At 40.7% G+C, this 13,062-nt stretch overlaps 1 protein-coding gene across 1 annotated transcript in view; it reads left to right on the top strand.

Annotated features, from left to right (window-relative positions):
- Nucleotides 1-573: 573 nt before the first annotated feature.
- Nucleotides 574-13,062, top strand: part of wbp4 (WW domain binding protein 4) — a 59,614-nt gene continuing 47,125 nt past the window's right edge. The window contains exon 1 of the mRNA XM_059967795.1: nt 574-771. Within this exon, the coding sequence (XP_059823778.1) occupies nt 770-771 (2 nt within the window). The 5' untranslated portion in view covers nt 574-769. The remainder of the gene's footprint in view (nt 772-13,062) is intronic.

Raw genomic sequence — 13,062 nt, 5'->3', positions numbered from 1 at the left:
GTGCAAGTCCTGCCCTAGTCTAACTAACCAAAATGCAACACCTCACGCTTGCCAAAGTTAAATTCCATTAGTCATTCCTTAGACCACTTCTCGATCGAATTGTAATCTTATGTAACCTTCGACTGCTATTACATCACCTCACAGAGCTGGGGTTCATTTTGAGGCCGGTTTGACGTACGGGGTATTTACCTAAAGAACTTTTACCGCACTTTGCGTTGTTTTTTTGGAGTTCAATAAAAATGTTGTTATCTTCGTTTTATTTGCGAAAACCCACACCCCAAGCGGTTCATATTGATGACAAACAACTGCACTCAACAGCAACCCTGCAGCAGGCCACTGATTTCAGGTCTCCAACAACCTCTGCCTCTGAGTCCTAAAACGGAGACAATTTCGTATCTTCAAAGAACTACGGTGTAATATTTTGTCCAATTTCCAATATTTCCCTTGCATGACCACATCATTATATTCTAGTACGATTCGGGGCAGGAGAGGTAAGGCGAAGGCGGTAGCATTAGGTGACGACAAGGGGCTGGCCGGGTTCGCGCTCGGTGACGACAACGCGCGGGGCGAGCACGCGCTCGGTGACGACAACGCGCGGGACGAGCACGCGCTCTGTGACGACAACGCGCGGGGCGAGCACGCGCTCGGTGACGACAACGCGCGGGACGAGCACGCGCTCGGTGACGGCGCGCTGCAGACGCGGCCTTTTTCGGCCTCTCCACTTGTTTCCTGTCCTGCTCCCGGACTGAAGGCCGGTTGCGCAGCAACGATGTAAGTGAGGGGGCTTTTGGGGTGAAACATGCCCGGCTGAAGCTTGGGACCACAGGCTCTCCAGAGGGTCCGCTGCATCCTGAGGCAGCCCGGGGAATCTGCGCAACGGGCAGATGGCCGCGTGGAGAGTCAGTCACGCATCACGGCTCCCTCACCCTCCGCTCACCACTCCGGGATTTTTATATCTCCTGGAGACTTTACCTCTCCTCCTGCCTTCACCTCTTCCTCCTCTGCCGACCCTTGGCCCCTCTTGCACCCCGCCGACTCTTCGCCTCCTTGCACCCCCTTCTTCCTCCCTTGCACCCCTCTTCCTCCCTTGTACCCCTCTTCCTCCCTTGCCCCCCTTCCTCTCTTTTTCCTCCTCTTCCCTGACATCCCTTCTGCCCCGCTTCCCTTGACCCCTTCTCTCCCTCTTTTCTTTATCCGTCCCCCCAATCCTGCTGTCCACTGTTATCCTAATAATGAACAAAACTGTGTTTCAAGACTCTGGCCTGTATCTGAGGTGCCAGAGTGAGTTTGGTGCTGTGTATTGTTTTTGACGAGAATATGAACTGGCAATCTGAGCTACTTCACATGAAAATTGAAGTCTTTCCTGGGTTTTGACTGTGCTCTAATTACCTACAGTGTCCCATGCTATATCTATGCTGAGTAAATTACCTGCCAAATCTTGAATTTAAACAGAGGAAGGAAGTCTCTGCCTAGTTGTTTTACATCTTTGTTTTTGTTATGTGTCATTCTTAATTTTTAAAAGATAGGTTTCTTTCCCTGCTTTTAATTTTGATGTGACAACCAACTGTTAAAACTCAACAATGTTTTGGGAATTGAGTTGCTTCTCCAGAGAATGTGAAGTAAAGCAGATTGCTTGTTTTAATTTCAAGCTGAAGGGTAGGTCTTGCCTGACCGTACATGATAAATTATATTATCTCATCATTTTCTGCAACCATCAGTACTTGCATTAGTTATGGCAGACATTGATAAGGCTGCTTTTGCGGAGACCAAATGAAAATTTCTCTTGCTTTTCTTTAATTAAATTTCACACTGCCCTTGTGGGCAGGTTTGTTAGAGCTGTTTGGGAGAGAGTTTGAACCGATTTGGTGCGGGGATGGGAACTGGATTGATAGCATTGAGGATGAGGTACAGGTAGTTGGTTTGCAAACAAAGGCAGTCTATAGTGAGACTCCTAGCAAGGAGAGGCTGATGATAAGGCAAAATTCCAAAATAAAAAGCAGACAAAATTAAAAAAGGTCAATACAGGACGAAAGGTGTTATGTTTGAATGCGCAAAGTATATGGACTAAGGTAGGTGAACTTGTACCAACTACAGATTGGCATGAATGATATTGTAGGCATCACTGAATCATGGCTGAAAGAAGATTATAGCTGGGAGCTTAATGTCCAAGTATACACATATTGAAAGGGCAGGCAGGAAGGCAGAGGGGGAGTGTTCTGTTGGTAAAGAATTAATTCAAATCATTAGAAAGAGGTGACACAGGGTCTGAAGGTGTTGAATTGTTGTGGACAGAGGCTCTGGAACTGCAAGGGTAAAAAGACCCTGATGGGAGTTCTATACAGTTCCCCAAACACTCGTGAGGATGTGGGCTACAAATTACAACGGAAATAGAAAACGCATGCAAAAAGGGCAATGTTGCAATAATCATGGGGGACTTCAATATGCAGGTAGATTGAGAAAATCAGATTGGTGCTGGATTCCAAAAGGGGTGATTTCTAGAATGCCTGTGAAATGGTTTTTTTTTAAGAGCAGTTCATGGTTGAGCTCTTGAGGGGATCAGCTATTCTGGATTGGATGTTGTGCAATGAACCAAATTGATTAGATGGGTAAAAGAACCCTTAGGGGAAATGGTCATATGATCGAATTCACCCAGAAATTTGAGAGATGCTCAAGTCAGATGAATCAGTAATACAGTGGAGTAAAAGGAATTCCAGATGCATGAGAGGGGAGTTGCCCAAAATTGATCAGTAAAAAAACACTTGCAGGGTGATGACAGAAATTTCTGGAAGCAATATTGAAGGTTCAGGATGTATACATCCCAAAATGGAAGAAGTATTCTAAAGGTAAGTTGACACAACCATGGCTAACAAGGGAAGTCAAAGCCACCAGAAAAGCCAAAGAGAGGGCATATAATAGAGCAAAACTTAGTGGGAAGTTAGAGGGTTGGGAAGCTTTTTAAAAACTAACAGAAGGCAACTTTAAAAAAAGTCATTAAGAAGGAAAAGATGGAATATAGAAAATAAGCTAGCTAATATTAAAGAGGGTACCAAATGTTTCTTCAGTTACATAAAGTGTAAAAGAGAGGCAAGAGTGGATATCGGACTGCCTGAAAACAATAGTGGAGAGGTAGTAATGGCAGACAAAGAAATTACAGGCAATCTAAATAAATATTTTCTATCAATCTTCACTGTGGAAGCTCCAGAGTGTCAGGGGTCAGAAGTGTCTGAAGTTGCCATTACCAGGAGGAAGTTCTTAGAAAACTGAAAGGTCTGAATGTAGATAAATAACCTGGGCCTGGTGTTGTACACTTCAGGGTTCTGAAAGAGATGGCTGAAGAGATTGTGAAGGCATTAGTAATGATCTTTCAAGAATCACTGGATTCTGGACAGTTTTGGAAGTCTGGAAATCTGTAAATGTCATTTCACTCTTCAAGAAGGAAGAGAGGCAGAAGAAGAAATTATAGATCAGTTAGTCTAACTTTGGTGTTTGGGTAGATGTTGGAGAATCGATTGTTTAGGATGAAGTCTAAGGGTAGTTGGAGGCACATGATAAAATAGGTTGTAGTCAGCATGGTTTCTTCAAGAGATAATCTTGCCTGACAAATCTGTTGGAATTCTTTGAAGAAATAACAAGCAGGATAGGCAAAGGAGAATTGGTTAATGTGCATTTGGATTTTTAAAAGGCCTTGACAAGGTGCCACATAGAGGCTGCTTAACAAGTTAAGAGCCTATGGTATTACAGGAAAGATTCTATCATGTATAAAGCAGTGGCTGATCAGCAAGAGACAAATAGTGGGAATGAAGTAAGCCTTTTCTGGTTGGCTGCCGGTGACTTGTGGTGTTCCCCAGGGGCCTGTGTTGGGGCTGATTATTTTTATGTTATATGTCAAGGGCTTTGATGGAATTAATGGCTTTGTTGCAAAGTTTGTGGATGATACAAAAATAGGTGGAGGAGCTGGTAGTTTTGTGGAAGTAGAGAGGCTACAGAAGGATTTAGACAGATTAGGAGAATGGGGAAAGAAGTGGCAGTTGGAATACAGTGTCGAGATGAGGATTCAGATTCAGTTTATTGTCATTTAGAAAGCACAAATGCATGCAGTTAAAAAATGAGACAACGTTGTCCAGAATGATATCACAAAAAAGCACATGACAAAACAGACCACACAAGAAAAACCACATAATGTTTGGTAATCCCCAATCCAGAGTATGGTCATGCACTTTGATAGAAGAAATAAAAGGATAGACTATTTTCTAAATGGAGAGAAAATTCAAAAAACTGAGGTGCAAAGGGTCTTGGGAGTCCTTGTGCAGGATTTGCCGAAGGTTGATTTGCAGGTTGAGTGTGATGAGAAAGACAAATGCGATGTTAGTATTCATTTCAAGAGGACTGGAATTTAAAAGCAAGGATGTAATCTTCAAACTTTATAATGCACTGGTGAAGCCTCACTTGGAGTATTGTGAGCAGTTTTGAGCCCTACATCCTAGAAACGATGTGCTGACACTGGAGAGGGTTCAAATGAGGTTTATGAAAATTATTCCAGGTTTCAGTGGCTTGTCATATGAAGACTGTTTGATGGCCCTGGTCCTGTATTCACTAGAATTCAGAAGAATGAAACCTTTTAAATAGTGATAGGCCTTCAGTGAATGTGGCGAGGAAGGGACGAGAGGGGACAGCCTCAGAATAGAGGGGTGTCCTTTTACAATGGAGATTAGGAGGAATTTCTTTAGCCAGAGAGTGGTGAAATTGTGCAGTTTGTGCCACATGTAGCTGTGGAGGCTGTCTTTATGTGTATTTAATATAAGAGGTTGATAGATTGTTGATTGGTTAGGGCATGAAGGGATCCAGGGAGAAGGCAGGAGATTGGGGCTGAGAGAAAAAATGGTGGAGCAGACTCGATGGGCCAAATGGCCAAATTCTGCTCTGATATCTTATGATATGACTGCAAGCAATTATTAACTTTTAAACAATTCATATGCAGCGTGTAACAAATTTAACCGAAGTCCAACAGGGAAAATGATCCAGTTGCAGCAAGCAGAACATTTAAAGTTTAAAGTATTATTAGATCGAAGAAAAAAAAGCTTATAATGTTATCAAAAAGAGCAGTAAGCTCGAGGACAGGAAATAATACTGGAATTCATCAAAGGACAACAGATATTAATAAGGAAAAAGAAAGTAACGAGAGAAATTTTGTGAAGTGCAAGAACAGGTCAGAAAAGTTATGCAGATACGTAGGAAGATAATGTTCCTTTTTTAATGTGAGGTAGGACAATAAGGAAATAGCATAGAACAAGACACAGAAAGCCTCTCAAAATAGTGGAGAAATACAGCAAATGAAATGAAATAAATTAGCAATGATCAAGAAAGCAGCATCGGAGTAATTAGTGGGACAAGAATCACACTTGAAGAATCAATCCTCAAGATCTGATGATCTACAATGAAGCATTTTGATAAGGGTGGTTATGGAGATAAAAACAGAGCAGGTCAGGGAGCAGCTGTAGAAAGAAAAATAGTTTGCCATCCAGATGTGGGATCCTTTGTCAGAACTGGGAAAGAGAAAGTAAGTTCCATTTAACTTTCTTTTCCACTTCTGATGAAGGAGTTAGGGATCTGAAACATTAACTGTTTCTCTGTATATATTTGCTGCTTGATCTGAGTTTATAACAGCATTTTCTGTTTTTATGTCAGGTTTCCAGTGTTGGTGTTCATAGGGACCTGGGTGTCTTCTTCATGAATCACTGAAAGTCAATGGGCTAGTACAGTAAACAGTTAAGAAGGCAAATAGAATGTTGCATTTATTCTAAGAGGGTTTGTATAAGAGCAAAGATACTTTGCTGAATTTATGTATGACCTGAGTGAGACTGTATCCAGAGTGTGGTGTACAGTTTGGGTCTCCCTACCTGAAAAGGGGTGATTAGGAGCACAATAAATTATCACAAGATGGAATCCTGGGATGACAGTTCTTCCTATGAGGCCAGATTAAGATCTCTGGACCTTCACTTTATTTTTCTTTAGAAAGGGTAGGAGGTGATCTTACTGAAAAGTGCAAAATCTTAGAGCCCATGAAGATTCGGTATTTCCAGTGGCTGTGTAGTACAGAACCATGAATCATGATTTTCAAAGTAAAGGATATGCTGTTCAGAACAGAATTAAGAAATTCTGCATCAAGAGTGTGGTGGTGAGTACATACTTGAAAGATTAATTTTTTAAAATATGTTAAGGAAATAAAGGGATGTGGTGTTAGTGCAGTAAAGTCTTGTTGAGATAGATCAGCGAAGATCTCATTGAATAGATCAGTCTGCATAAGGCTGAATGGCTTTACTTTTCCTCTATATATGCTATCCTAACCATTTAGCAGCTACATTTCTTTAGAACATAATGAGTTTGACAGGAGCACTGTTTTACAGAATTTGCAAGTAAAGAGAACCAATACTTCAGGAGCATCTCAGTGGAAAGAGGAAATTTAGGAACTAGGGATTGCTGGTTTAGCAAGATGAATGGTTTCATGTGTTGGAGCAAATTTAAATGTAATGTCTCAGAAGAATGTGAGGCTATAGAGAATGTTAGAAGTAGGAGAAACAAGGCTGAGATTTTTAACTTGTAGGAATTTTGAAATCAAATGAAGTGAATTGTTCTGCTGTGCCATGTTTTTAGAGAATTCTTGCATGTCCGGTGAAGGTTCAAATCCTAGTCCTGATGCAGGGTCTCAATCGGAAACATTGACTATGTTTTTGCCTGAATGCTGCCTGAGGTTTCTCCAGCAGTTTGTTATTTTGCTGAAAAGTCAATTCCTGCTTAATAAAATATTGAATGTTCCAGATTCTAGCAGGAAGTGAAAATACACAAGGTTCTTTTGGAGGGGAAGGTATGTTAATTGTTGCAAGCTTGGAGCCAGTTATTTGTAGTAGTCCTTGTAATTGTGGAGAGATTGCTCTCAGCACTTGGAAGGCTAAGTCATCATGTCCTCCCAGGTAATTCTGCATCCCAGTTCTCCAGTATTTGGAGTGATCCTGGCTGAACAAGAAAACAAAAATTCAATACTTCTGTGCTTTCATAAACTACACAGATCATGATTTACTATGGAGGTGCCTCTGCTCCCTCATTTAATGATATTTTGAAATGGATGTCCTTTTGATCTGTGCTTTGACACTCTCTACTTGGATTTCAGTGGGAATGTTTATGCCTTATAGAGAATTTTTGAACATCTGTACATTTTGGACTGTTAAACTAGGGGGAAAGATGACTTCATGCTCTCCCCATCATTGATTTTAAAGTTTGAGTTTGTGAATTGTAATGTTAATAAATTAATGCAACTATCTTCTTTAAATATTTGGATTGTGCTATCTTGTTTCAGATGCATAATCTGGGTTTAGATCATAAAACAGTAGCAGAATTAGGCCATTCAGCCCGTCGAGCCTACTTTGCCATTCCATCATGGCTGATCCTGGATACCACTCAACCCCATATATCTGCCTTCTCGCCATATCATTTGGTGCCCTGACCAATTAGGAAACGGTCAACTTCCGCCTTACAGACAAACTTGGCCTTCACCACACTCTGTGACAGAGCATTCCATAGATTTACCACACTCTGGCTAAAAAATTCCTCTTTACCTCTGTTCTAAAGGGTTGCCTCTCAATTTTGAGGCTGTGCTGTCTAGTTCTGGGTACCTCCACCATAGGAATCATCCTCTCCACATCCATCCTATCTAGCCCTTTCAACATTCAGTAGGTTTCAATGAGATCCCCCCACCCCCACATTCTTCTAAATTCCAATGAATTCAGCTCCAAAGCTGCCAAACACTCCTCATATGTTAACACCGTCATTCCTGGAATCATCCTTGTGAACTTCCTCTGGACTCTGTCCAATGACAATACATTCTTTCTGAGATATAGGGCCCAAAAATGTTGACAATACACCAAGTACAGCCTGACTAGTGTCTTATAAAGGCTCAGCATTAGCTCCTTGCTTTTATATTCTATTCCCCTTGAAATAAATGACAACATTGCATTTGCCTTTACCATAGACTCAACTTGTAAATTAACCTTTTGGAAGTCTTGTACAAGGACTCCTAAGTCTCTCTGCACCTCATGTTTGAACCTTCTCTCTATTTAGATAATAAGCTGCACTATGGTTCCTTTTACCAAAATGCATTATCATACATTTCCCAACACATCTAACACACATGAAATGCTGATGGTACTCCATCTAACGAAACACCCAAAAGGTTGGTAGCCTCCAACCTGATGGCATGAACATTGATTTCTGTAACTTCTGTTAATGGCCTTCTCCCCTTCTTACCCCATCCCTTATTTATTTCTTATTTTCCCCTTTTTTTCCTCTCTCTGTCCCTCTCACAATCACTCCTTGCCTGCTCTCCATCTTCCTCTGGTGCTCCCCTCCCCCTTTCTTTCTCCCTCGGCCTCCCATCCCATGATCCTCTCCCTTCTCTAGACTTGTATCTCTTTTGCCAATCAACTTTCCAGCTTTTAGCTTCATCCCTCCCCCTCCTGTCTTCTATCATTTCGGATCTCCCCCTCCCCTTTCAAATCTCTTACTATCTCTTCTTTCAGTTAGTCCTGACGAAGGGTCTCGGCCTGAAACGTTGACAATGCTTCTTCCTATAGATGCTGTCTGGCTTGCTGCATTCCACCAGCACTTTGTGTGTGTTGCTTGAATTTCCAGCATCTGCAGATTTACTCGTATTTGTGACTGTATTCCATCTGCCACTTTTTTGCCCATTCTTCCAATATGTCTTAAGTCCTGCTGCAATCATGTTGCTTCCTCAGCATTACCTACAAAAGTTTTTTTGGTTATATAGAGTAAAAGAGAGTTAAGAGTTGATATTGGACCACTGGTGAGGTTGTAATGGGGGGAAAAGAAATGGCAGATGAACTTAATGGACACTTTGCATCAGTCTTCTGTGGAAGACACTAGCAGTGTGCCAGAGGTCTGAGAGTGTCAGGGAGCAGGAGTGAGTGCCATCGCTATCACAAAGGAAGAAGTGCTAGGCACAATTAAAGGCTTAAGATGGATAAGTCACCTGAGCCAGATTGACTACATCCCGGAGTCCTGAGAGAGGTTGCTGAAGTGATAATGAATGCACTGGCCATGATTTTTCAAGAATCAATTGATCCTGGCATGGTCCCAGAGGACTGGAAGATAGAAAATGTCATTCCACTCTCTAAGAAGGGAGGAAGGCAAAAGAAAGGACATTATAGGCCAGTTAGCATTACCTCATTGGTTGGGAAAGTGTTGGAATCTATTATTAAGGATGATGTTTCAAGGTATTGAAGCATATTACGAGTGTGAGGTATTGCACTTTGGAAGGAAAAACCAAGGTAGAACATACAAGGTAAATGGTAGGGCACTGAGGAGTGCAGTAGAACAGAGGGATCTGGGAATACAGATACATAATTCCCTAAAAGTGGTGTCATAGGTAGATAGGGTAGTAAAGAGAGCTTTTGGTACTCTGGCCTTTATAAATCAAAGTACTGAGTATAAGAGTTGAAATGTTATGGTGAGGTTGTATAAGGCATTGGGGAGGCCAAATTTGGAGTATTGTGTGCAGTTTTGGTCACCGAATTACAGGAAGGATATTAATAAGGTTGAAAGACTGCAGAGAAGGTTTACAAGGATGTTGCCGGGACTTGAGAAACTGAGTTACAGAGAAAGGTTGAATAAGGTTAGGACTTTCAATATTCAACTGAATACATCAGGAACTTAATGCAGTTGGAAACATCCAATTGAATACATTAACTTCCTGAATTATGCCTTGCAGATAATCAACAAGACTTTTAAGGCATTTTTCTTTTTGGCTATGTACTATTGGAATCTGTTGATTTGACAGACACAGATTAGTTCCTGGTCAGTGGTGACCCCTTAGATCTTGGCAGATATTTCACCAGTGCTGGTGATGTGGTCAAGGGAAAGTAACTGAAATTCCTTTTGTTCACTGTCCATTTACTAGTGTGAATGGTTTCTGCTGCCTGTCACATTATTGGTTCATTTTATCCTGGTTTTGCCATGGACTGTCACAGGCTGTCTCATTAATGGAATAGTCTGTGAAGCTTGACCTTCTCAAACTTTTACATCTCTTGTTTTATAACCAGCAGCCAGTTTCTTATCCAGTTAAGATTTAACTTGACTCCACATTTTGAAAGTCTTTCATGGGGGAAATGTTTGCAGAATATTTCTGGAAATCTGATTGTATGTGACTGTTTATCATGGTTGACACACTTGGGAGTAAGTGCTTTAAATATGTTAGCAACATACAAAACGCAGAAGGAATTCAGTGGGTCAGGAGGCATCCTCTGCGCCATTGTTTTGACTTTAGAAGGCATAGAAAGCACTGCATGAGATTAGAAAATTTAATAGCACATTCTCTGATTTAAGAAGAGGAAGGTAGAGGGATGTCTGTTGAAAAATTGCTAGATCATACAATTTATCTACAAAATTATTTCTACTGATCTGAGACAGGCTTGGATTTGGTAAAGGCAGATAAAGTGCTTGATAAAGTGGATTGAAAAATTTTCAAGGTGACTGACAGAGGGTGGGGGAATGTCTGATTTTATTTGTATGGTGTCTCAAAAGTAATCTAATAAAGTTCCTCATAAGAGACTTTCAACTCAAGCTGCAACTCCTGGGTTTGAGATTAATGTACTGACCTGGTATAAAATTGTCTGAACAGGTGACAAATTGGCAGCAGTGATGACTAATTCGGCAAATTTATTTCAAAGTGTGTAGATGATGTAGGTAATGGGATTGAGAGCCATTTATCCAAATTTTCCTCCTTGTCTAGCTTTCCTTGGCAATGTTGGATAAAAGCTATTTGGTCTGTGAGACCAAACCATTCTACTAAGCACAGGTGGACTTTCTGGTATATCCTACCTATCATTTTAATTGCCAAAATCATCTCTATTTCAACCAATACTTTGACAGCATCCTGTCTGTAGACATTGCTGAGTACTCACTGAGTCTTGCTCTATGCATTTAATCATGTTCCACCTTTGAAACTAATTTATCTTTTTTTGTAATTTATTTTTTCATCATCAAACATTTCCATAAGATGTATTTCAGATATTGTACATTTATATCGTATAGTCATATTTGCCACAAATCTCCATGTAATATTTATCTGAGGTATACACTTACAGAAAAGAAAGGAAAGAAAGAACAAGCAAAAGGAGAAAACTATGTACAAATAGGGAGTGATTTTTTTTTTGCAACATATTCATTGATTTGTGAGGATAAAATCAGGCCTGTGAGGTGTTATGTAGTTCTTATTACATCCTTCCTTCCAGTATGAATCAAATTGTTCCAACGTATGATTAATAGATACTGTTATCTTCTCCATTTTGTAAATGTCCATTGCAATTTCCATCCATGCATTTAAAGTTGGGTTGTCCTGTGATAACCATTTCCTAGTAAGAGTTTTTTTTTACCAGCCACCAACAGTATATTCATTAAATATTTATTTCTTTGCAACCATTCTTGAGGTATATACCCAAAATACATGGTCTTACTTTCTAAGGGTATTTCACATTTAAGGATGTCTTGTAGGGCATTGTATATCCCACTGCAATAGTCTTTGATAACAGGGCATTCCCAGAAAATATGATAATGGTTTGCATTTTGATTTCCACAATTTCTTCAGCAAACAGGGAGGTTACTATTATAATGGGATTTCTGAGCGGGTGTAATAAAATATCAAGTTTTTCCATCCAAACTCCCTCCATTTCTGTGAACTGGTACACTTCCATTGATACCTCCATATTATTGTCCATTCTTCCTCAGATATAATTATCCCTCCTTCCTTATAACCATATAACAATTACAGCACGGAAACAGGCCATCTTGGCCCTTCTAGTCTGTGCCGAACACTTACTCTCACCTAGTCCCACCAACCTGCACTCAGCCCATAACCTTCCATTCCTTTCCTGTCCATATACCTATCCAATTTTACTTTAAATGACAATACCGAACCTGCCTCTAGAACTTCTACTGGAAACTCGTTCCACACAGCTACCACTCTCTGACTAAAGAAGTTCCCCCTTGTGTTACCCCTAAACTTTTGCCCCCAACTCTATCAAGTCCCCCCTCAACTTTCTACGCTCCAAAGAATAAAGGCCTAACTTGTTCAACCTATCTCTGTAACTTAGGTGCTGAAACCCAGGTAACATTCTAGTAAATCTTCTCTGCACTCTCTCTATCTTGTTAACATCTTTCCTATAATTCGATGGCCTGAACTGTACACAGTACTCCAAATTTGGCCTTGTACAATTTTAACATTGCGTCCCAGCTCCTTTACTCAATCACACACACAAAATGGTGGAACACAGCAGGCCAGGCAGCATCTATAAGGAGAAGCACTGTCGATGTTTCGGGCCCAGACCCTTCATCAAGACTATACTCAATGCTCTGATTTATAAAGGCCAGCATGCCAAAAGCTTTCTTCACCACCCTATCCACATGAGATTCCACCTTCTTCCTAGATCACTCTGTTCTACTACATTCTTCAATGCCCTACCATTTACCATGTATGTCCTATTTGGATTATTTCTACCAAAATGCAGCACCTCACACTTATCAGCATTAAACTCCATCTGCCATCTTTCAGCCTACCCTTCTAACTGATCTAAATCTCTCTGCAAGCTTTGAAAACCTACTTCATTATCCACAACGCCACCTATCTTAGTATCATCTGCATACTTACTAATCCAATTTACTACCCCATCATCCAGATCATTGATGTATATGACAACATTGGACCCAGTACAGATCCCTGAGGCACACCACTAGTTAGCAGCCTCCAACCTGACAAACAGTTATCCACCACTACTCTCTGGCATCTCCCATCCAGCCACTGTTGAATCCATTTTATTACTTCAATATTAACACCTAAAGAACCTTCCTAACTAACCTTCCGTGTGGAATCTTGTCAAAGGCCTTACTGAAGTCCATATAGACAACATCCACTGCTTTACTCCCGTCAACTTTCCTAGTAACCTCTTCAAAAAATTCAATAAGATCTGTCAAACATGACCTTCCATGCACAAATCCATG

This window comes from Hypanus sabinus, chromosome 4, assembly GCF_030144855.1.
Source record: "Hypanus sabinus isolate sHypSab1 chromosome 4, sHypSab1.hap1, whole genome shotgun sequence".
Lineage (NCBI taxonomy): Eukaryota > Metazoa > Chordata > Chondrichthyes > Myliobatiformes > Dasyatidae > Hypanus > Hypanus sabinus.
The sequence above is the reverse complement of the archived record's forward strand: the minus strand, read 5'-3'. Positions and strand labels throughout refer to the sequence as shown.